The 27,243-nt window shown below is 45.0% G+C and overlaps 1 protein-coding gene across 1 annotated transcript in view; it reads left to right on the forward strand.

The window, feature by feature from the left end:
- Positions 1-27,243, forward strand: part of SVEP1 (sushi, von Willebrand factor type A, EGF and pentraxin domain containing 1) — a 505,032-nt gene that overhangs the window by 209,353 nt on the left and 268,436 nt on the right. The window contains exon 16 of the mRNA XM_069766556.1: positions 11,091-11,324. Within this exon, the coding sequence (XP_069622657.1) occupies positions 11,091-11,324 (234 nt within the window). The remainder of the gene's footprint in view (positions 1-11,090; positions 11,325-27,243) is intronic.

Raw genomic sequence — 27,243 nt, forward strand, 5'->3', positions numbered from 1 at the left:
CCACCTCCACACCTCGAACCGTCCACAGTCCCACCGCCTGCTCTTGGAAAAACTCCACTTCTGCACCACATCATCACCAATCACATATTTACAGTTCCCATCACCACAGACATAGCCAGCAGCTTTGTTTTGGCCAAAAGATTTTTTTATTCTGCCACTATGACAAGATAGACTCTTTGAGCCGGGCGCTACTCTACTGTAACTTACTAAACATTTGTTAAAATATCCAATACAATTTAGGTATATTTTTATTTATTTTTCAATTTTTTAAATGACCAATAATATCACTAACAAGGACCAAATGCTGCCACACCATGACCAGCCCACATATAACCACCATATAGTGATCAAATAATACCATATACAAGTAACAAAAACCTCCACACCTTGACCAGACCACATATTACCACCACATGGTGACCGAAAAATACTACATACAAGGAACAAATACCACCACACCATGTCTAGACCATATAGTACCACCACATAGTGACCAAATAATAGCACATACAAGGAACAAATATCGCCAAACCATGACCAGATCACATATTACCACAACATAGTCACCAAATACTACAATACTGATCATTAATAAAAAAAACACAATACTAATTACCATATGTACCATTACCATGTACCATTACCACCACAATACTAAATAACCATAATTGCCATTGTGCACAGGAGGTCTGTACTTCATATACAGTGTCCATGTACATGTAATACAATGATCACCGGTAACTAGAGGCATATCAAGGGTTTTGGTTCAGGGGGGCGCAGCTTCTGAGTGGGCCCCTAACCAGGTAATCTTGATTACAACTCGGTGACGCGCCCTAATAGTGGAGGAGAAGTTCAGCAGTTGACCGCGCTGTTACTGAAGATAATCTCTATATAAAGACCAATATGGATATTACCACCATATGGTCAGTGATAGATACCAGCCCTACAGAACATATAACAGATCACTGCACAGTTACAGACAATGTTTTATCGCTGACATCCTTTCTGATGGAATCATTCACTTTTCCCGTCTTTTCCATCTGGCCCAGACCGACATGACAACTTCTTTCAGCTACAACTCGTCTGCAGAGATTACAACAAAAAAATGTTTCACGTCTCATATTCCAGCCCCATCACCATCTGTTCCCAACCTGCACAAACTCCTCATCCTGCTGATACCCCAAATACTGAGCCTCTGTTGTATGTGTACCTATTACTGCCCCTGATACCCCAATACTGAGCCGCTGCTGCCATATGTGTCCCTATTACTGCACCTGATACCCCATTACTGAGCCACTGCTGCCGTATGTGTCCCTATTACTGCACCTGATACCCCAATACTGAGCCGCTGCTGCCGTATGTGTCCCTATTACTGCCCCTGATACCCCAATACTGAGCCGCTGCTGCCATATGTGTCCCTATTACTGCACCTGATACTCCAATACTGAGCCACTGCTGCCGTATGTGTCCCTATTACTGCACCTGATACCCCAATACTGAGCCGCTGCTGCCGTATGTGTCCCTATTACTGCCCCTGATAGCCCAATACTGAGCCGCTGCTGCCATATGTGTCCCTATTACTGCACCTGATACCCCAATACTGAGCCTCTGCTGCCGTATGTGTCCCTATTACTGCCCCTGATACCCCAATAATAAGCCGCTGCTGCCGTATGTGACACTACTACTGCACCTGATACCCCAATGCTGAGCCGCTGCTGCCATATGTGTCCCTATTACTGTCCCTCATACCCCAATACTGAGCACTGCTGCCATATATGACTCTATTACTGCCCCTGATACCCCAATACTGAGCTGCTGCTGCCGTATGTGACACTATTACTGCACCTGATACCCCAATACTGAGCCGCTGCTGCCATATGTGTCCCTATTACTGTCCCTCATACCCCAATACTCAGCACTGCTGCCGTATATGACCCTCTTACTGCTCCTGATACCCCAATACTGAGCCGCTGCTGCCGTATGTGACACTATTACTGCACCTGATACCCCAATACTGAGCCGCTGCTGCCATATGTGTCCCTATTACTGTCCCTCATACCCCAATACTGAGCACTGCTGCCGTATATGACACTATTACTGCACTTGATACCCCAATACTGAGCCGCTGCTGCGTATGTGTCCCTATTACTGCACCTGATACCCCAATACTGAGCCGCTGCTGCCATATGTGTCCCTATTACTGCACCTGATACCCCATTACTGAGCCACTGCTGCCGTATGTGTCCCTATTACTGCACCTGATACCCCAATACTGAGCCGCTGCTGCCGTATGTGTCCCTATTACTGCACCTGATACCCCAATACTGAGCCGTTGATGCCGTATGTATCCCTATTACTGCCCCTGATACCCCAATACTGAGCCGCTGCTGCCATATGTGTCCCTATTACTGCACCTGATACCCCAATACTGAGCCACTGCTGCCGTATGTGTCCCTATTACTGCACCTGATACCCCAATACTGAGCCACTGCTGCCGTATGTGTCCCTATTACTGCCCCTGATACCCCAATACTGAGCCGCTGCTGCCATATGTGTCCCTATTACTGCACCTGATACCCCAATACTGAGCCGCTGCTGCCGTATGTGTCCCTATTACTGCACCTGATACCCCAATACTGAGCCACTGCTGCCGTATGTGTCCCTATTACTGCACCTGATACCCCAATACTGAGCCACTGCTGCCGTATGTGTCCCTATTACTGCCCCTGATACCCCAATACTGAGCCGCTGCTGCCATATGTGTCCCTATTACTGCACCTGATACCCCAATACTGAGCCTCTGCTGCTGTATGTGTCCCTATTACTGCCCCTGATACCCCAATAATAAGCCGCTGCTGCCGTATGTGACACCACTACTGCACCTGATACCTCAATGCTGAGCCGCTGCTGCCATATGTGTCCCTATTACTGTCCCTCATACCCCAATAATGAGCACTGCTGCCGTATATGACTCTATTACTGCCCCTGATACCCCAATACTAAGCTGCTGCTGCCGTATGTGACACTATTACTGCACCTGATACCCCAATACTGAGCCACTGCTGCCATCTGTGTCCCTATTACTGTCCCTCATACCCCCAATACTCAGCACTGCTGCCGTATATGACCCTCTTACTGCTCCTGATACCCCAATACTGAGCCGCTGCTGCCGTATGTGACACTATTACCGCACCTGATACCCCAATACTGAGCCGCTGCTGCCATATGTGTCCCTATTACTGTCCCTCATACCCCAATACTGAGCACTGCTGCCGTATATGACACTATTACTGCACTTGATACCCCAATACTGAGCCGCTGCTGCGTATGTGTCCCTATTACTGCACCTGATACCCCAATACTGAGCCGCTGCTGCCGTTTGTGTCCCTATTACTGCACCTGATACCTCAATACTGAGCCCCTGCTGCCGTATGTGTCCCTATTACTGCCCCTGATACCTCAATACTGAGCCGCTGCTGCTGTATGTGTCCCTATTACTGCCCCTGATACCCCAATAATAAGCCGCTGCTGCCGTATGTGACACTACTACTGCACCTGATACCCCAATGCTGAGCCGCTGCTGCCGTATGTGTCCCTATTACTGCCCCTGATACCCCAATACTGAGCCGCTGCTGCCATATGTGTCCCTATTACTGCACCTGAGACCCCAATACTGAGCCACTGCTGCCGTATGTGTCCCTATTACTGCACCTGATACCCCAATACTGAGCCGCTGCTGCCGTATGTGTCCCTATTACTGCCCCTGATACCCCAATACTGAGCCGCTGCTGCCATATGTGTCCCTATTACTGCACCTGATACCCCAATACTGAGCCTCTGCTGCTGTATGTGTCCCTATTACTGCCCCTGATACCCCAATACTAAGCTGCTGCTGCCGTATGTGACACTATTACTGCACCTGATACCCCAATACTGAGCCGCTGCTGCCATATGTGTCCCTATTACTGTCCCTCATACCCCAATACTCAGCACTGCTGCCGTATATGACCCTCTTACTGCTCCTGATACCCCAATACTGAGCCGCTGCTGCCGTATGTGACACTATTACTGCACCTGATACCCCAATACTGAGCCGCTGCTGCCATATGTGTCCCTATTACTGTCCCTCATACCCCAATACTCAGCACTGCTGCCGTATATGACCCTCTTACTGCTCCTGAAACCCCAATACTGAGCCGCTGCTGCCGTATGTGACACTATTACTGCACCTGATACCCCAATACTGAGCCGCTGCTGCCATATGTGTCCCTATTACTGTCCCTCATACCCCAATACTCAGCACTGCTGCCGTATATGACTCTCTTACTGCTCCTGATACCCCAATACTGAGCCGCTGCTGCCGTATGTGACACTATTACTGCACCTGATACCCCAATACTGAGCCGCTGCTGCCATATGTGTCCCTATTACTGTCCCTCATACCCCAATACTGAGCACTGCTGCCGTATATGACACTATTACTGCACTTGATACCCCAATACTGAGCCGCTGCTGCCGTATGTGTCCCTATTACTGCACCTGATACCCCAATGCTGAGCCGCTGCTGCCGTTTGTGTCCCTATTACTGCACCTGATACCCCAATACTGAGCCGCTGCTGCCGTATGTGTCCCTATTACTGCACCTGATACCTCAATACTGAGCCCCTGCTGCCATATGTGTCCCTATTACTGCCCCTGATACCCCAATACTGAGCCGCTGCTGCCGTATGTGTCCCTATTACTGTCCCTCATACCCCAATACTGAGCACTGCTGCCGTATATGACCCTCTTACTGCTCCTGATACCCCAATACTGAGCCGCTGCTGCCGTATGTGACACTATTACTGCACCTGATACCCCAATACTGAGCCGCTGCTGCCATATGTGTCCCTATTGCTGTCCCTCATACCCCAATACTGAGCACTGCTGCCGTATATGACACTATTACTGCACTTGATAACCCAATACTGAGCCACTGCTGCGTATGTGTCCCTATTACTGCACCTGATACCCCAATGCTGAGCCGCTGCTGCCGTATGTGTCCCTATTACTGCACCTGATACCCCAATACTGAGCCGCTGCTGTCATATGTGTCCCTATTACTGCCCCTGATACCCCAATACTGAGCCGCTGCTGCCATATGTGTCCCTATTACTGCACCTGCTGTGTGGTTCTCTGTGCCCTCTAAATTCTAAAGCAACTCTCTACAATATAGTAATGCCAGGTGCAAGAGCCCTAGAAAACAGTGCCAATATTTTGCCCCTAGAAAGTAATAATGTCCTGTGTGCCCCTTTGATAGCCACAGTAGCCTGAGTTCCCCTATAACAATAAGTGCCCACTTTATATTTAATAAAGTCCCGAGTCTCCCCCCTGTACAGCTTCCCTATACACAGCATGATGCTCTCTTATACACAGTATAATGCACCCACACAGTATACTGACTCCTTACTAGCCTCCAAGCTGTTTCATGGCTCCAACAATGTATAATGACCCCCACACTGTAATCTCCATACTGTTTGATGGCCCCCTAGATAGCCTCCATATGCAGTAGCATAATGCAGCAAATAGTCCACAATATAGTATAATGCACTCCCTATAGGCAGACTCTATAGCATACAGCAGCCCCCATAGGCAGACACTGTAATAAGGCAGCACCCCCATATAGGCAGACCCTGTAATAAGGCAGTACCCCATAGGCAGACTCTGTAGTATAAGGCAGCACCCCCATAGGCAGACCCTGTAATAAGGAGGCAGACCCTGTAATAAGGCAGCATCCCCATAGTCAGACTCTGTAATAAGGCAGCCCCCATAGTCAGTCCCTGTAAAAAGGCAGCAACCCTATAGGCAGACCCTGTAATAAGGCAGAACCCCCATTGTCAGAGCATGTAATAAGGCAGCACCCCCATAGTCAGACCCTGTAATAAGGCAGCCCCCATAGTCAGACCCTGTAATAAGGCAGCACTCCCATAGTCAGACCCTGTAATAAGGCAGCACTCCCATAGTCAGACCCTGTAAAAAGGCAGCCCCCATAGGCAGCCCCTGTAATAAGGCAGAACCCCCATTGTCAGAGCATGTAATAAGGCAGCACCCCCATAGTCAGACCCTGTAATGAGGCAGCACCCCCATAGGCAGCCCCTGTAATAAGGCAGCACCCCCATAATCAGACCCTGTAATAAGGCAGCACCCCATAGTCAGACCCTGCAATGAGACAGCACCCCTATAGTCAGACTCTGTAATCAGGCAGCACCCCTATAGTCAGACCCTGTAATGAGGCAGCACCCCCATAGTCAGACCCTGTAATAAGGCAGCACCCCCATAGTCAGACCCTGTAATAAGGCAGCACCCCCAAAGTCACATCCTGTAATAAAGCAGCACCCCAATAGGCAGACCCTGTAAAAAGGCAGCACCCCCATAGGCAGACCCTGTAATAAGGAGGCAGACCCTGTAATAAGGCAGCATCCCCATAGTCAGACTCTGTAATAAGGCAGCATCTCCATAGTTAGACCCTGTAATAAGGCAGCAACCGTATAGGCAGACCCTGTAGTAAGGCGGCAGACCCTGTAATAAGGCAGCACCGCCATAGTCAGACCCTGTAATAAGGCAGCCCCCATAGTCAGACCCTGTAATAAGGCAGCACCCCAATAGTCAGACCCTGTAGTAAGGCAGCACCCCCATAGTCAGACCCTGTTAAAAGGCAGCCCCCATAGGCAGCCCCTGTAATAAGGCAGCACCCCCATAGTCAGACCCTGTAATAAGGCAGCACCCACATAGTCAGACCCTGTAATGAGGCAGCACCCCCATAGGCAGCCCCTGTAATAAGGCAGCACCCCCATAGTCAGACCCTATAATAAGGCAGCCCCAGTCAGACCCTGTAATGAGGCAGCACCCCCATAGGCAGACCCTGTAATAAGGCAGCCCCCATAGTCAGACCCTGAAATAAGGCAGCACCCCCATAGGCAGATCCTGTAATAAGGCAGCCCCCATAGTCAGACCCTGTAATAATGCTGCACCCCCTTAGTCAGACCCTGTAATAAGACAGCATCCCCACAGTCAGACCCTGTAATGAGGCAGCACCCCTATAAACAGACCCTGTAATGAGGCAGCACCCTTATAGTCAGACCCTGTAATAAGGCAGCACCCCCATAGGCAGACCCTGAAATAAGGCAGCACCCCCTAGGTCACACCCTGTAATAAGGCAGCACCCCTATAGTCAGACCTTTTAATAAGGCAGCACCCCTATAGGCAGACCCTGTAATAAGTCAGCACCCCTACAGGCAGATCCTGTAATAAGGCAGCACCCCCATAGTCAGACCCTGTAATAAGGCAGCACACCTATAGGCAGATCCTGTAATAAGGCAGTACCCCCATAGTCAGACCCTGTAATGAGGCAGCATCCCTATAGTCAGACCCTGTAATGAGGCAGCCCTCATAGGCAGACCCTGTAATAAGGCAGCACTCCTATTGGCAGATCCTGTAATAAGGCAGGACCCCCATAGTCAGACCCTGTAATAAGGCAGCACCCCCATAGGCAGACCCTGTAATAAGGCAGCACCCCTATAGGCAGACCCTGTATTAAGGCAGCACCCCGATAGTCAGACCCTGTAATAAGGCAGCCCCCCCATTAGTCAGACCCTGTAATAAGGCAGCAGCACCCATTAAAAAATAAATAAATACTCACCTCTCTTCTTCCTGGTTCCTGTGCTGCTCCCGCTGATATCCTGACAGCGGGCGCCGGGCAGTGACGTCATCGCGCCCGCTGTCAGTGTCAGCGACGTCAGACGCAGACACTGACAGGGGGATGATAGGAGAAGGAGCGCTTTCATCAGTGCGATCAGCTGTATCGGCTAAATGCCGGTACAGCTGATCTTCTGATGATGGCAGAGGGTGCCCATTGCTGGTACCAGGCCCCCCCCCGCCTGCTCAGGGGCCCCATAGCGGCCGGCGGCAGAGCAGGGAGATCACTTCTCCCTGCTCTGGCGCAGAATATAACTGTATCGGCGCGTTGCGCACACCGATACAGTTACAGTAGCGTAGCTAAGGGTGGGCCCCCTCTGAGCACTGGGTCTGGGGCGCCCGCACCCTCTGCCCCCCAGTAGCTACGCTACTGCCGGTGACATTATATACAGGAGCTCTGTATATAGTTTCAGTGTACAGGTTATACAGTGATCACCAGTGACATTATGCACAGTAGATCTGTATATAGTGTTATTGTACAGGTAATACAGTGATCAGTGGTGACATTGTGCACAGAAGCTCTGTATATAGTGTCAGTGTACAGGTAATACAGTGATCACCAGTTACATTATACACAGGAGCTCTGTATAGAGTCTACAGGTAATACAGTGATCACCAGTGACATTACATAAACGAGCTCTGTATATAGTGTACAGGTAATACCGTGATCACTGGTGACATTATAAACAGGAGCTCTGTATATATTGTCAGTGTACAAGTAATACAGTGATCAGCAGTGATTTTACACATACGAGTTCTGTATATAGTGTCATCTTCATAGATGACGTTGGGTCCCCCCTATTTTTAATAGCCAGCCAAGGGAAAGCAGACAGCTGTGAGCTCTTCTTATTACGCTGGGAAGGAGCCAATATCCATGAACCTTCCCAGCCTATTAATATCAACCTAAGCTGTCTGTTTTGCGTTTGCTGGTAATTAAAAATGAGGGGACCCAAAAAAATGTTGTGGGGAGCTCCCTATATTTAATAACCAGTTAAGGCAAAGCAGAGAGTTGAGGTGCTGATACTAATAGCCTGGGAAGGTCCATGGATATTGGCCCCTTTCCAGCCTAATAAGACCAGCTCTCAGCCACCTCAGAAATGCTGCATTCATTAGATGCAACAATTCGGGCCCTTAGCATCAGTTTTTCCAATTGCCCTGGTCCATTGTCCATCAGGTTAGTAGTTTTCAGGGTTGATGTCAGCTGTGTAATGTCTACTGGCATCAAGCCCAGGGGTTAGCAATGGAGCGGCATCTATAAGACACCCCCATTACTAACCTCGCATTTAAAAATAAAAAACACACACAGGAAAAAAAGGTTTATCTGAATAAAGACTCCACAGCACACTCCCTGGTTCACCCATTTATTATTAAAAAAGGATACTCTCAGCGCCAAGTAATCCATTATGGTTCCTATGAGGTCCAGCAATTCTCTAGAGCATTTATGGAGTGTCATTTTGAGAACGACGTTCGATACGTCACTCTTCACTTCAGTAATGTCATTGCCCGTGAGGCATGACTGGGATTGACCAATGGAGCCTTATGTTCGTCATCTCTCATGAGCGATAATGTCAATAATTTAATCACTTATAAGACGTGACCTATGGAGTGTCATTCTCAGAGCAACGCTACATAGATTGCAGTAGAGAATCACTGCATATTGATGGAACCATAACGGATTACGTCGGAGCTTGGGATGAGCTAACATGCTCAGGGATGCTCAGATAACACTCAAGTAACTCAGTGCTCGGATGTGCTCATCACTCGATGAGCATTGGTTGGTGCTCAAATTTGAAGCTTGAATCCCCACCCTGCATGTCTTGAGCCTGTTGCACAGCCAATAAAAGGACAGCCATGCTCGGCATACTAATGTCATTGCACACCTCAGGAATAGTTGTGATTGAAGAGAGAGAGCAGTTATCCATGCCTGTATGTGCACAGTTTAACTAATCAGAGTCCTCTAGTGTTGATACTGGTGCTGTACCATCATATTAACAGTCCATCTGAAGTCTAATCTTGTGCTTTGCTGTTTGTTGTGCTTTTAGCCTAGGGATAGTGGCAAGAGCAGTGAGAGTGGCAGAATACAGCCTCTAGGCAGGGCTTAGGGTTTTGCAGTCCATTGCAAAATAGATAGCTGTTGCAAAGTGACCATATTCTTTTTTTGGGGGTAAAAAAATTTACTATATTGTCATCCATAGAGTATTACGTGCTTTGCGTTACATTATGGTGGTATATAACACTTCAAAAGAATACTCCGAGTATTTTTTAGTGCTCGGAGTTTTAGTTTTTCTTGCCGCAGCTGAACGATTTACATCTGCTAGCCAGCTTGATGACATGTGGGGATTCCCTAGTAACCAGGCAACCCCCACATGTACTTATGCTGGCTAATAGCTGTAAATCATTCGGCTGCAAATTTTTTTCAAATTAATCATTTCTTTTACACTGTGCAGCGTCCTGTCCCTACCATGGTCAAAACACAATGGTGGTGCCAACATGATCCAGCATTTATACAGGCCGGGTCACATGTTGCACCGTCCAATCAGAGTCGTGCCCACAGCCTAAAACTTGTTGATTTGCTGCACTGTGACCTTTCAACAAACTTTTTTTTGGCATTGAACCCAAACAGTAACGCGGACTTCTGTGAAAAAGTCCATCTTCAGGTTCGGCACCATACACTAGGTGTCTGGTATGAACCCGAAACCTTATAGTTTAGCTTCACTCATCCCTAATTCAGCCACTTTCACTAAACCTGGATTAAATTGCTAATCTATCCGTAGGTAAATAGTGTTTTGGACATGCCACAATCCCTTTGAGGTCCTTTAGTCTTAATGTAAAGCAGTGGCATATGTTCTATTATTATATCATTTTCTTTGTTTTCTATTTTTTTCAATAAAACTACACTGCTTCAGAGCCAACTTCCATTGTGAGGTCAGGCAGATGCCTCACTGAACGTACATAGTATTTCTTTTTGAAGTGTTGGAGATTTTAAGTTTTACGAAATAGAGAATCTAAACATATGGTTATTCAAACTTTAAAACAGGAAGGTGGTAAGTGAGTGAAATCCATTACAGTTAATGTGCTTTTATAGCTTTGACTTGGTGAGAAGAGATCATAATTCACAGTGGTTTGAAAGGAAAAGCTATCACGTGGTATTTTGTCATATGCTAAACTACACATTTTTATGCTCAATTTCTCTTCAATTAAACTTTGTGAGCATCTGTTTAACCATTTTAGGATATTGTTATTCCTACCAATGGTCTGAAGACACCTGCCAAATATTAAACAAGTCTTCTGCATGAGAAACCTTGATCTCTTAATGTCTAGCACTATTTACACCTTATTACCATTTGCATTTTCAGCCAGTGTACCTTTGCCAGAGAGAAGAAATGACACTGTGGAATCAAGCAACCAAGAGCGTCTACTTAAAACTTTAGAGACCATAACGAATAGGTTGAAGAGGACCCTTCGTAAGGAGCCGCTCAACTCTTTCCACTTTTCTTCAGAAATGATTGTAGCTGATAGTAATTCATTGGAAGAAGGGAGAGCAGTTCTTTTCTGTAGGCCCGGTTCTGTACTGAAAGGACGAATGTGCGGTAAGTTAACTAATAAATAGAAATATATACATGTTGTTGAATTTGTGCAAAATGGAAGGAGGTGCACTGGGCAATGACAAAACCACGGGTAAAAGTAGAAACTAAGCGGGCGATTCATAAAGACCTGCGATTCCCTTGTCTTCATGAGGGGGTGTTTTGGAGCAGAAAGTGCCTCTCAATGAATCAGGAGAGGTGCATATGTGCTGGAGTAAGATTTGTGGTATAGCAAAGGCCATAATTTTGACAAGAGAGGGTCACTACTTCCTATACCGTCTTACTTTGTTGGAGCTGGGGTAAGAAAGAAAATGCCAGAATTCGCAATTTTTGAACAACCTTAATTGCAACGTTTCAAAGCTTTTTTTCTCCAGAAATCTGGTGAAAAAGCTTATATGAATTGCCCCTTAATATATATTGGCCACCTAATACAGTTTATTATTAAAGTGCAGACAGTTTTCATGATAAAACACCTGCCCATCTGGCTTATTAGTAGACATAAACTTTAGGTTTCCTCACCTATTTAGAATCTCAAAGAAAACGTGCAGACTGCATGGTCAGATTTCCTAACCATTCACCATGTGGCTTCTTTAGTCCCAATAATGAGCTTAGCACTATCATCTGAGCTGAGTAAGAATTATGAGGAAACCCGTACTAGATGGAGTGGGAACGAAGGGCACGAGTCCACAAATATCCTTTACCAAATTCACACTGAGCTAAGTTCATAAATCTCATACACTGAAGTATTATTTGAGTTAGGGATTCTTCATTAGAGGTATGAAACATGAAGACTGTATTATGGACACTCATTAATTTAGTCATCACCAATTGCCCCATACGTATTATTGTCGGTTATAACACATCCTACTCGGCTATGCAAGTCAATAAGCCCGTGGAAATCATTGGACTGCACCCGCATTTTCAACAGACTGACACAATGGAGAAAGTGGAGATCCATCTTCTCATCAGAGAGAATTGAATCACACTGTGATCAAACTCTGATCAGAGCTTAATTAACATAGTGTAATTGACTTGATTCTCTCCAATGAGATAATTTACTTTGATGTGATCCTAGTGTAAAGGACAATAACTTATTTATTCAAAACTTTACAGAAACCATTTAGCACATGAATAATTTCTAGATCTATACTAAGGAAAAATGTGTAACAGGGCCCCTGAATTGGGACCAGAGTAATCTTTTGGAGCTCCTCAGTCATCAAAGCTCAAGGCCTCCTTGCAGCATCTACCCTTCTATGGTGACACCCCCATTATATAGCAAGTTGAATTAACTTGGTAAAATGACTATATTGTCCGATATGCAAATAAAATTGTTTTTCTAGTATTTAGGTCAATTTTGTCCTCACTGACTCACTAAAATGATCCGCCGAGGTCTCTCATCATGCTCCAAATACTTTCACCACTTTTGGACCAGTCTGTAATTTAGTTGCCTTTTTGGATTATTTTAGTGTGATCTGTTGTCAGCTGGATATGAGGGAAAACTTCATTGTGATGGGCTTTGAACCACTCTTTGAACTTCTTTTTCAGCTACAGAAAGAGTGTGATGTTTTCTTATGTACTTTGTAGTGAAAATTGAATTCAGAATGAAAAATGCTGCTTGTTGTGATGTAGAAACTGCACACAGCTACATTAACATTAACATGCCTCTCTTCTGGCCTCATCATTGGAGTTTGAGCTTTGTTTAAAGGAGCAATGATCTTCAATAATTAGTTGGATAAATAAATAGTAAAAGTGGAAAGAAGAAAACCTTTCCTTTGAAAATCTGAAGGATTTTCTGAATGCTTTTGAAACAGTCTTATACGGTAAAGGAAATAATTATTTGATCCCTTTTTGATTTTGTAAGTTTGCCCACAGACAAAGACATGAACAGTCTATCATTGACATTGATCTGGGGCACCATGCAAAATCTCACCTCATAGGGTATCCTTGATCATGAGGAAGGTGAGAGATCAGCTTAAAACTACACGGGGGTTACTTATTAATGATCTCCAGGCAGCTGGGAACACAGTCACCAAGAAAACCATTGATAACACATTACGCCGTAAATGTTTAAAATCCTGCAGTGCCTGCAAGGTCCCCCTGCTCAAGAAGGCACATGTGCAGACCCGTATTAAGTTTGCCGATGAACACCTGGATGCTTCTGTGAGTAATTGGGAGAAGGTGCTGTGGTCAGTTGAGACAAAAATTAAGGTCTTCGGCATAAACTCAAATTGCCGTGTTTGGAGGAAGAGAAATGCTGCCTATTACCCACAGAACACCGTCCTTACTGTCAGGCATGGAAATGGAAGCAATATGTTTTGGGGGGTGTTTCTCTGCTAAGGGTACATGACTAATTCAATGCATCACAGGGAGAATGGATGGAGCCATGTACCGTAAAATCCTGAGTGACAACCTCCTTCCCTCCGCCAGGACATTAAAAAGGTGCCGTGGCTGTGTCTTTCAGCAAGACTATGACCCAAAACTTACAACCAATGCAACAAAAAAGAAGCACATTAAGGTCATGGCGTGGCCTAGCCAGTCTCCAGACCAATAGAAAACTTATGGAGGGAGTTGAAACTCTGAATTGCCATGTGACAGCCTCAAAATCTTAATGATTTAGAGATGATCTGCAAAAGAGGAGTGGATCAAAATTCCTCCTGACATGTGTGCAAAGATCATCATCAACTACAAATAACTTCTGACTGCTGTACTTGCCAACAAGGGTTTTGCCACCAAGTGTTAAGTCTTGTTTGCCAGAGGGATCAAATACGTATTACTTATTGAGAATTTCAAAAGCAAAAAAATGGTGTGCTTGGTTTTAACATAACTTTATTTTTTCATGAGTTATTTACAAGTTTATGACCACTTATAAAAGTGCTGCCCATTGTGTTAGATTGTCAATACAACCCTCTTCTCCCACTCTTGACACACTGATAGCAACACCACAGAAGAAATGCTAGCACAGGCTTCCAATATCCGTTGTTTCTGATGCTGCACATCTCATATCTTCACAGCATAAACAATTGCCTTCAGATGACCCCAAAGATAAAAGTCTAAGGGGGTCAGATGGGGAGACATTGGTGGCCATTCAACTGGCCCACGATGACTAATCCACTTTACAGGAAACTATTCATGTAGGAATGTTCAGACCTGACACCCATAATATTGTGCATCACCACATTATGAGTGTAAGCTCCAAGCATTCCTACATGAACAGTTTCGTTAAATAACTCATGAAAGAAAAAAAGTTACGTTAAAGCCAAGCAAAGCATTTTTTTCTTGTGAAATTCTCAATAAGTTTGATGTGTCCCATGACCCTCTTCCCATTGGAAAAAAAAGTTGGATCCAAAATGGCAGACTTCAAAATGGCCGCCATAGTCACCACCCATTTTGAAAAGTTTTCCCCCTCCCATATTCTAATGTGCCACAAACAGGAAGTTGATATCACCAACCATTTCCATTTTATTTAGGTGTATCAATATAAATGGCCCACCCTGTACATGTAACCTGTTGATAAGAAGAGGGAGACCATGAGACTCCATACTAGTGAGTCGTAGGAAGTCGGGGTTCCACCATATTTTTTTCTCTATGGCACTATACTACACAGGTAATGTTTATATATATGAAACAGAGGCAAAAATTCAATTGGAACAAACTGTACAACAGCACAGCTTCCAAAAAGTAAGGGGGCCCACTTCAACCTCCAAATAATGAAATACTTGTTACTAAGGGGCCCATATACTGCTCTTGCACAGATAAAGTTGTGCTCAAAAGTTTACATGCCCTGGTAAAATTTTTGCTTTCTTTGCCTTTTTTTCAGAAAATATAAATAACACCAAAACTTTTTCTCCACTCATGGATAATGGTTGGGTGAAGCCATTTATTGTCAATCTACTGTGTTTCTTCTTTTTAAATCATAATTACAACCCAAAACATCCAAATGATCCTGATCAAAAGTTCACATACTCCATTTCTTAATACCATGTGTTGCCTCCTCTAATATTAATGACAGCTTGAATTCTTTTGTGGTAATTGTGGATGAGGATCTTTATTTTCTCAGATGGTAAAGCTGCCCACTCTTCTTGGCAAAAAAACTCCAGTTCCTGTAAATTCTTGAACTGTCTAGCATGAACTGCATGCTTGAGATCTCCCCAGGTCAGGAGACAGAGTTGGCCACTCCAGAAACTTCACTTTGTTTTGCTGTAGCCAATCTTCATGAAAAACAGCCGCTCTCCAATAGTATAAATTTTCATGCCCAAAGTATATCTTTATTTATGCGTACAGACATCACCAGGTGCTTTATGACGTAAACAGGTTGCGGACAATAAGGTTAACATTTCGACCGAGGGCGGACTTTGTCAAAACCTCACTTATGTTAGAAGTGCAGAGAAGAAAAGGGAGTCGATCCCGAAAAAGGCTGTAGCCAATGACAGGTCAACTTGGCTTTGTGCTTTGGATCGTTGTCATGTTGGAACGTCCACATACTTTCCATGCACAGCTTCCAGGCTGATGAGTGCCATTTGCCTCCAGTATTTGCTGATAACATGCTACATTCATCTTTTCTTCAACTTTGACCAAGTTTCCGGTGCCTTTGTAGCTCACACATCCTCAAAACATCAGTGATCCACCTATGTGCCTTACAGTAGGAATGGTATTCCTTTCATCATAGACCTTGTTGACCTCTCTCTGCAAATTGAACATTTATGGTTGTGGCCAAAAAGTTGAATTTCGGTCTCATCACTCCAAATTACCTTGTTCCAGAAGTTTTGAGGCTTGTCTCTGTGCTGTTCTGCGTATTGTAGGTGAGATTCTTTGTAGAATTTGCGCAGTAATGACTTTCTTCTGGTGACTCGACCATGCAGCCTATTTTTCTTCAAGTGCCTCCTTATTGTGCATCTTGAAACAGCCACATCGCTAGTTTGCAGAAAGTCCTGTATTTCAGCTGATGTTATTTGTGAGTCTTTCTTTGCATCCTGAACAATTTTCCTGGCAGTTGTGGATGACATTTTTGTTTGTCTACCTGACCACGGTTTAGTTTTTACAGAGCTCCTGATTTTCCAATTGTTAATCACAGTTTGAACACTGCTGACTGGCATTATCAATTCCTTGGATATCTTTTTATATCCCTTTCCTGTTTTATACAGTTCAACTAACTTTTCCTGTAGATCACTTGACAATTCTTTTGCTTTCCCCATGACTCACAATCCAGAAATGTCAGTGGCTTGATGAAAGATACAAGAGACTGTTTGGATCCCAGAAACTCACTCAGCTTTTATGCACACACACTTATAACAAGCATACAGGTCACAGCTGAGGACGTACCTTTAGTAGCCATTCAATACTATTTTTGTCAACTTCTGTGCATGTTATCAGGCCAAAATCACCAGGGTATGTGAACTTTTAATCAGGGTCATTTGGATGTTTGGGTTGTCATTATGATTTAAAAAGAGAAAACACAGTAGTTTGACAATAGATGGCTTCACCCAACCACTAACCATGAGTGGAGAAAAAGGTTTGGTGTTATCATTTATATCCTCTGAAAAAAGCCCAAGAAACCAAAAATTCTGCTGAGGTATGTAAACTTTTGAGCACAACTGTAAGTAAGGTATGATTGCAGGCTGTTTTGTCTAAAGGATATCCATCTTCAATTATGGGAATCATGTAATAATGGATACTTCTTGTAAGTGGAAACCCTTTCATAATTTAATATTTTTTAAAATGTGTCTCTATTCTTTAATATTAACATGTTTTTGGTGTTGTTTGCAGCTTACTGCCTATATAACTAGCCACCACTACTGTATAGCAGAGTTGATCAAAATGATCAGTGCTTACAAGCTCTTTCTAATGGAGCTTGTAAAAACCTCACTAAATATGGCCGGGAAAGCTGGACAGCACTGTCAGTTCCTGATCCCAGTGCACTGCCAATCCTGTAGAGGAGAATCTGCCTCATATAGCAAGATCAGGAGCACAGTTTTCGAGCCAGTAGATCAAATTATAAATCATTCAGGCGCACCAAGCCCCCAGCAATCATAAATTCAAGAGGCTGTGGGACGGTGCTGTCAGAGCAAGGAAAATGACACAAACTCTTTACAAATTGTAACAATAATTGTCTTTTTCTCTCTTTTGCATTAAATGTTTAGTATCCTTAATACTTGGTATCAATTATTTCATTGTAAAACCTGTTATTTACAAGGTGTTTTGTATCCTTGTATTATGCTTATACAGTTGTTGGCAGATATAATAGGAGTTTGCCCCTGAGCGCACAGTGTACTTTGGTGTAGGAAATAATTGCTGCTGTTAACAAATGTGTCAATCGCAGAACCGTAGAATTAGGCAAAGGTGAATATTTACAAATCTCTAGATAGCTGAGGAACATCTGTTCTACCTAATGTGGATATATACGGTAAAAATGTATTATTCGGTATGTTCATATGGCTTTATCTATTATTCTAAACCGACTTTCTTAAAGGGTTATATATTAAATTGCTTGTTATTAAAAATACGCACCATTCTTAATAACAGTCATTTTTTATTTGATTGCTTACTGCTCGTTGTGTAGCTAACGGCCAGCGCTGCGGTCTATGAGAGGCGAACTATCTCCTAGTCCAGGAGCGCCGTGCTACAAACTGTCTACAGTTGAGCTTCTAAGAACTGCTCTGAAGCTTGCTTGATCTATGTCAGCTCCCGATATGGCCTGCGTCAGTGACCCTGCTCTCCTTCAATGCTGCATCTCCTTGCAGCTCAGGCCATTGGCAAGATGATGGTGCTGGTCCGACTGTCAATCGATCAGGAATGCACCGCTCCCCAGGAATGTTGGAGAGCGGCACACTCCAAAAAAAAAAGAAAAAATGAGACAATGCCTTTACATAGTAACCTTTTTTTATTTTGTGCTAATTTTATGCTCTTTTCCAAGGTAGGATAATAATGCAGAGCAGCCTAAAGATACTGTATACATACAGAGAATCCTGGGAGCCACAGTTCCTTGGTAAAGACCGAAAATTAGCCCAAAATACTGAAGACCCGTTTCTCTGAATCAGAACAAAAACTGGCTACTTTGGACCTGTTAACAAGTCCCCTCAAACATTCGCTCTTTCACTGTTCATAGGGGTTCAAAAAACTAAGCTCAAAAACACAACTGAAGCCCCCCAAATACTTTAGGTAGCTGTTAGTCAAATGATGTTTCGACTGATAGCTCTTCAGTTCTCTCCTGACTCCTCGATACACCACCAGAGAATGCAGCTGGCCGAGCACGTCTATGACCTCTGTGAGAGAACAAAAGGATTGGCCATCCAAAATTGGACATACTGGATCCGTCCGTTGCCAGATCTCTTCTAGTGGAGGGCAGCGGGGAAGACCCCACAAAATATGTATGGAGCTTTACACATCTTCATTTTATATCCCTTTTCTATCTGTTCCTTCCCTATTGCTTTCTGTTCTGCTGTCTATGCTTTGTTATCTGCAAACTATGCTTATATAGCGCTATCATATTCCACAGCGCTATACAGACACTGTCCCCGATGGGGCTCACATCCTAAATTCCCTATCAGTATGTCTTTGGCGTGTGGGAGGAAACCGAGAATCTGGAGGAAGCCCACACAGAACATACAAACTCTGTGTAGATGTTGTCCTTGGTGGGATTTGAACCCAGGACCCCAGCACTGCAAAGCGACATTGATAACCACTGAGCCACCCTGTTGTCCAGCAATAGATAACAAGAACCTAATCGTGATTCACCATCTTGTTTCCTTCATGTTGGTGGGATTTCAGTCAATCACAGTAGTGAGGCTCGTTTCCTAATACTTAAATGCCTGCCACTTTTCCTCTCCCCTTGTCTCAGATTCTCAGACATATGAATACATTTCGCTATCACCTTCCTTCAGTCCTAGCATGTATGCTGTGTCTCATTCTTCGTTACGATATTATTTATGGCCATGACCGAATGTCTAATGTGATCCAAGTAATTCTGCTAAGACATTGGGTAAATGTTAATGGCATGCATTAGCTGCTTGAAATATTCCGGGCATGTTCGAAATGTGATAATGATCTCAGCCATTGAATCCTACAACACGAACATTTTTTTTTTTTAAGAATAAAAGAAGAAAATGCTCAATTTTCCCCGTAGGTGGCAGTATTTGTATGCAGAAGAATATTTTCGCAGCGATGCTTCAGACAGAGTAATCAGCTTTTGCGCGCGGCTTGTATGGATGAGGCAGAAGGTTCTGAAAGGTAAACATTAATCAAGCATTTTTAAGAGCACTGTGCTGAAACCTAGTGGAGATCTTAAAATAGAATATGAAGTAAGCAAGAAGGCAAAATATTCTGCTACTCTTAAGAACAGACATTCACTAATGCGTCCCATATGGAAATCAGGCCATGATAAACATGGACTGGGTCGTATTTAATATTATAGTCAGTAACAGGAGAGCACAAAGGACTGGAAGCTGCCCGGAGTAATATCGGAAAACACACAATGAGCAGTGCTAATTCTTATTCTTCTATCATATTTTGCTTGTATTAACATGTTTAATAAATGTGAGAGGCTGAAAAATTATAATATAGAAGCTCAGTGGTCAGCAGTGTAGTCATGCAGCATCAGCACTGGGGTCCTGGGTTCAAATCCCACCGAGGACAACATCTGCAAGGAGTTTGTATGTTCTCCCCATGTTCGCGTGGGTTTCCTCCGGGTTCTCTGCTTTCCTCCCACACTCAAGAAATGCAAAAAATCTGATAACTAAATTCAGGGTCAGAAAATCAATAAAAAAAAACAAGCAACCTTGTAGACCATTGATAACCCTGATTGAAATCAACCTTTAATCATTACTTTAAAACCATGTAACAACCACAAACAACAATACACAAACAACAAAAACACACAATTGTGCAATCTAGATAGTCCCTACCACAACAACCTAATAAGTCCTACCTGTCAGCGGAGGTTGGCACCCTATATATATATCTATAATATAACGCCGGGAGCGTCACTCTGTCCGAAGCCTTTATAGACTGCGCAGGCGCAAGCGCCGGCGCAGTCTGGGCCTCACAGAGTGACGCTCCCGGGAGATCGCGGTATGCGTTCACACTGAACGCACACCGCGATCTCCAACAGAGAAGCAGGGACCACCAGGAGGGTGAGTATCGGCCATATTCACCTGTCCTGCGTTCCACCGCTGAGCGCCGCCATCTTCCCGGTCTTCGGCCTGTGACCTTCAGTTCAGAGGGCGCGATGACGCGCTTAATGCGCGCCGGCGCCGCCCTCTGACTGAACAGTCACAGCCAGGAGACCGGGAAGATGGCGGCGCCCAGCGGTGGAACGCAGGACAGGTGAATATAGTAAGTGCTGGGGGGCCTGAGCTGGCGGCGATACCGGCACCTGACCCCCACAGCACGCCGGTGTCCCCACCTGCTCAGGCCCCCGGATGGGTGCAGCACATGACAGGATGGGGACGCAGGATGGGTGCAGCACATACCAGGATGGGGACGCAGGGTGGGTGCAACACATGACAGGATGCGGACGCAGGATGGTGGCAGCACATGACAGGATGGGGACGCAGGATGGGTGCAGCACATGACAGGATGGGGACGCAGGATGGGTGCAGCACATGACAGGATGGGGACGCAGGATGGGTGCAGCACATGACAGGATGGGGGCGCAGGATGGGTGCAGCACATGACAGGATGGGGACGCAGGATGGGTGCAGCACATGACAGGATGGGGACGCAGGATGGGATCAGCACATGACAGGATGGGGACGCAGGATGGGTGCAGCACATGACAGGATGGGGACGCAGGATGGGTGCAGCACATGACAGGATGGGGACGCAGGATGGGTGCAGCACATACCAAGATGGGGACGCAGGATGGGTGCAGCACATACCAGGATGGGGACGCAGGATGGGTGCAGCACATGACAGGATGGGGCGCAGGATGGAGCAGCACATGACAGGATAGGGACGCAGGATGGGTGCAGCACATGACAGGATGGGGACGCAGGATGGGTGCAGCACATGACAGGATGGGGACGCAGGATGGGGACGCAGGATGGGTGCAGCACATACCAGGATGGGGACGCAGGATGGGTGCAGCACATGACAGGATGGGGGCGCAGGATGGGTGCAGCACATGACAGGATGGGGACGCAGGATGGGTGCAGCACATGACAGGATGGGGATGCAGGATGGGTGCAGCACATGACAGGATGGGGGCGCAGGATGGGTGCAGCACATGACAGGATGGGGATGCAGGATGGGTGCAGCACATACCAGGATGGGGACGCAGGATGGGTGCAGCACATGACAGGAAGGGAACGCAGGATGGGGACGCAGGATGGGTGCAGCACATACCAGGATGGGTGCAGCACATGACAGGATGGGGGCGCAGGATGGGTGCAGCACATGACAGGATGGGGACGCAGGATGGGGACGCAGGATGGGTGCAGCACATACCAGGATGGGGACGCAGGATGGGTGCAGCACATGACAGGATGGGGGCGCAGGATGGGTGCAGCACATGACAGGATGGGAACGCAGGATGGGTGCAGCACATGACAGGATGGGGACGCAGGATGGGTGCAGCACATTCCAGGATGGGGACGCAGGATGGGTGCAGCACATGACAGGATGGGGGCGCAGGATGGGTGCAGCACATGACAGGATGGGGACGCAGGATGGGTGCAGCACATGACAGGATGGGGACGCAGGATGGAGCAGCACATGACAGGATTGGGACGCAGGATGGGTGCAGCACATGACAGGATGGGGACGCAGGATGGGTGCAGCACATGACAGGATGGGGACGCAGGATGGAGCAGCACATGACAGAATGGAGACCATATACCAATATAAATGTTCACCACCCAGGCGTAGAACGGGTTCAATAGCTAGTATATATATATACGAGATTGGCGCCCCCGCTCAATGTCGGCTGACCCTATATCTCCCACATGCGTCCTAATTTAGTGTCTCATTTGGACCATCAAATATGCAGGACCGGAAAGTTAGATAGGGAATTATAAAAGCCGATATTGACTAAAAATTAGATTGTGACAGGGTGAAAAACACAGACAAAAAAAAAGTGCAAAAAGTGCTCGTGAATAAAAACAACCTCACTGTCTCTGTTCCCTGCTGATATCAAGACCTGCCTAACTGTGGAGGTTGGTGCCCTACTTGTCAGCGGATGTGGCGCCCCCACTCCACGGCGGCTGACTCTTGGGGACCAAAAAATATTTAAATAATAAGCTCATAAATGTAAGGCAGAAAAAATCAAAAGCAATATTCAGCCCTAATTAATGGCTGATATTACATATATATAAATGATAACAGAGAGTGAGGATCGATTCTAATCGTATATGCTGATTAATGCACCTCCACGCGTTTCACCTCAATGGATCATCAGGAGGCAATGATATGTGGATGCTCCCACACTCTAAAGACATACTGATAGGGAATTTAGATTGTGAGCCCCAATGGGGACAGTGATAATAATTTGTGTATAGCACTGTGGAATTAAGGGTGATATATGAGAAAAAAAATAAACTACAGTGGTATAACATGTAAAGGGACACTATTCATATGTCAGAAGACTAGTAACTAAATTGGATATTCAGTATATGGAGTCGAAGGGCTCTTCACTACATTAAAAGTTAACTCTACTTGGCCCGTTGTGCAAAAAATGAAAACAAATATTTCTGATATATTGGACTGGCGCTGCTGCTCCTAAGCACAGCGCGCCGATACAGTTACATTCTGTGGCAAAGCAGGGAGACACAATCTCCCTGCTCTGCCGCCCAACCGCTATGGGCCCTTGAGCAGGCGAGGGGCCTGGTGCCAGCAGTGGGCCCCCCTCCTGTTATTGCAGGGTCAGCTGTATCAGCTGGATGCCAATACAGCTGACCGCATTGATGAGAGATGGACGGTTACGCTCCCTCTCCCATCATCCCCCTGTCAGCGCCTGACGTCACAGACGCCGACACTGACAGGGGGTCGTGATGATGTAATTACTTGGCGCCCGCTGTTTGGAGATGAGCTGAAGCTCAGAGCAACAGAGGAACAAGGAGGTAGAAAGATGAGTATTGGATTTTTTTTATCGAGTGCATTATACGGTACAGGCTGCCTAATGGGGGTGCATTATACTATACAGGCTGCGTAATGGTGCATTATACTGTACTGGCTGCCTAATGGGGGTGCATTATACTGTACTGGCTGCCTATGGGGGTGCATTACACTATGCAGGCTGCCTATTGGGGTGCATTACCTTATACAAGCTACCTATGGGGGTGCACTATACTGTACTGGCTGCCTAATGAGGGTGCATTATACTGTACTGGCTGCCTAATGGGGGTGCATTATACTATACTGGCAGCCTATGAGGGTGCATTATACTGTACTGGCTGCCTATGGGGGTGCATCATACTGTACAAGCCTATGGGGAGTACATTATACTATACAGGCCTATGGGGAGTGCATTATGCTATACAGGCCTATGGGGAGTGCATTATATTATACAGGCCTATGGGGAGAGCATTATATATACAGGTCTATGGGGAGGGCGTTATACTGTGCAGGCCTATGGGGAGTGCATTATATACTATACAGGCCTATGGGGAGTGCATTATACTATTCAGGCCTATGGGAGTGCATTATACTATACAGGCCTATGGGGAGTGCATTATACTATACAGGCCTATGGGGAATGCGTTATACTATACAGGCCTATGGGGAGTGTATTATACTATACAGGCCTATGGGGAGAGCATTATATATACAAGCCTATGGGGAGAGCATTATACTATACAGGCCTATGGGGAGAGCATTATATATACAAGCCAATGAGGAGTGCATTATACTATACAGGCCTATGGGGAGAGCATTATATATACAAGCCTATGGGGAGGGCGTTATACTGTGCAGGCCTATGGGGAGTGCATTATATACTATACAGGCCTATGGGGAGTGCATTATACTATTCAGGCCTATGGGAGTGCATTATACTATGCAGGCCTATGGGGAGTGCATTATACTATACAGGCCTATGGGGAATGCGTTATACTATACAGGCCTATGGGGAGTGTATTATACTATACAGGCCTATAGGGAGTGCACTATATTATACAGGCCTATGGGGAGAGCATTATACTATACAGGCCTATGGGGAATGCATTATACTATACAGGTCTATGGGGAATACATTTTACTATACAGGCCTATGTGGAATGTATTATACTATACAGGCCTATGGGGAATGCATTATGCTATACAGGCCTTTGGGGAGTACATTTTACTATGCAGGCCTATGGGGAGTGTATTATACTATACAGGCCTATGGGGAATGCATTATGCTATACAGGCCTATGGGGAATGCATTATACTATACAGGCCTATGGGGAGTGTATTATACTATATAGGCCTATGGGGAGTGTATTATACTATACAGGCCTATGAGGAATGCATTATACTATATAGGCCTATGGGGAATGCATTATGCTATACAGGCCTATGGGGAATGCATTATACTATACAGGCCTATGGGGAGTGTATTACACTATACAGGCCTATGGGGAATGCATTATACTATATAGGCCTATGGGGAATGCAGTATACTATACAGGCCTATGAGAATGTATTATACTATATTGAGGACTATCTGGCACATTATACTATATGGAGGCTATCTAGGAGGCCATCATACAGTGTGGGGATTACAGTGATGGGGCCATCACACGGTGTTGGGGCCATCAAGAAGTTTGGGGGCTACTATGTAATGTATAAGAGAGCATCATACTGTGTATAGGGGAGCTGTACAGAGGCGGAGACTCGGGACATTATTCAATGTTAAGTGGGCACTTATTGTTATAGGGGAACTCAGGTTACTGTGACTATAAAAGGGGCACACACAGGGCAATATTACTTTATAGGGAGCAAAATGTGGGCACTTGCAACCAGCATTATTATATTCTAGAGGGTTGCTTGAGAATTTAGAGGGCACAGAGAACCACACAGCAGGTGCATTAATAGGGACACATACGACAGCAGCGGCTCAGTATTGGGGTACCAGTAGGATGAGGAGTTTGTGCAGGTTGGGAATAGATGGTGATGGGGCTGGAATATGAGAAGTGAAACGTGTCTTTGTTGTATTCTCTGCAGATGAGTCCTGGGTGGAAGAAGTTGTGTCGGTCTAGGCCAGATGGAAAAGACCAAAAAAGTGAATGATTCCATCAGGAAAAACATCAGCGGTAAGTCACCATCTGAACCTGTGCTGTGATCTCTTATATGCTCTGTAGGACTGGTATCTACCACTGACCATATGGCAGTAATATCAATATTGGTCTTTATATAGAGATTATTTTCAGTAACATCTGTCATCTGCTGAGGTTCTCCTCCTCTATTTGGGAGCGTCACCAAGTTGTAATGAAGGTTACCTGGTTAGGGGCCCACTAAGAAGCTTCGCCCCCCTGAACCAAAAACCTAACTACGCCTCTGCTTCTAGCAAAACTATTGGGGTCTTGCTGCGCAATGCCAACTATTGCCTTGTGTGTCCAGAAATGGAAAACTTGTGGGTATAGTCTTTGCTATTTCCGTTGTGTCATTTAAGCTAGGTGCACACCATGTTGATTAGTGATTTGATGGCTTCGATCTGGCATCAGTCAAACATCCCTTCGGTGGATATTAGTTAATCACAAATGGCACCCTTACAAAATCCAGCTGCTGCAGCATCTCAACGGGATGACCCAGATCGGCACACTGAATTTGCAGAATGGGCAACACAAAAATTGGAACAAGACCCTCAGTTTACAGAGAACATTATGTTCAGTGATGAGGCAAACTTTTTTGTGTGGGCCATTTATATGGATACTCCTAAATAACATGGGAATGGTGACAGTTTTCTTGTGTAGGGTGTCTTGCATTGAAATCTGCTGCAATGACCCGGAACCACGTTCATCAGATATCAACACAATTTCTATCCGCTACTAACGTGTTAACCTCTGCAATATGTCAAAGGCTGTAAGAGAAACTTGTAAATAACTAATGAAAGAATAAAGTTATGCTAAAAACAAGCACACTGTTGTTTTTCTTGTGAAATTCTCAATAAGTTTGATGTGTCACATGACCCTCTTCCCATAGGAAAAAATAAAGTTGGATCCAAAATGGCGGACTTCAAAATGGCCACCACGGTCACCACCCATCTTGAAAAGTTTTCCCCCCTCCCAAATAGAAATGTGCCTGTAACAATATGCATGGCCCACCCTGTATATATATATATATATATATATATATATATATATATATATATGTACATATCCCATATCTATCTGTCTGTCTGTCTATCTATCTATCCCATATCTATCTATCTGTCTGTCTCATATCTATCTAGCTATTATCTATCTCATATCTATCTCTCTATCTCATATCTATCTATTTATTTACCTGCCTGTCTAAGCTTATCTGTCTGTCTAATCTAGCTTGCAATATTGTATTACGGCCATTTGAGAGTGAATTTCCCAGAGTCATTTATTGCCTGTCATTAGAAGTACAAGGAATTGACTCACTAGGAGAATACAAATGCTCTAAATGCAAATGTGAAGTCGCTGCTAAATTCCTTTGAATCAAAATGGAAATTGAAAATATAGAAAGAAAACTATTTTCTATTACAAATTATATCAGTGTTAGATACATTTTTACATGTACTATTCTTGGCCAAATATTAGCCATCGTTCGCTTCTTGTGTGTGTTACTTTTTCAGGTTGACTTTGCCAAATGACACTCTTGCGCAATTTCACAACAATTGCATCATAATTCTTATTCTCATCTGTAGTTCATAGAGAAGAAAAAAATCAATATGTAATCAGGTTTATTTATTAAATGTTATAATAAGGCATGAAAAGATATCTGGCTGTATAAAGAAGCTGAGCATCTGTCTTTTACAATGTGTTGA

This window comes from Ranitomeya imitator, chromosome 1 (genome assembly GCF_032444005.1).
Source record: "Ranitomeya imitator isolate aRanImi1 chromosome 1, aRanImi1.pri, whole genome shotgun sequence".
Lineage (NCBI taxonomy): Eukaryota > Metazoa > Chordata > Amphibia > Anura > Dendrobatidae > Ranitomeya > Ranitomeya imitator.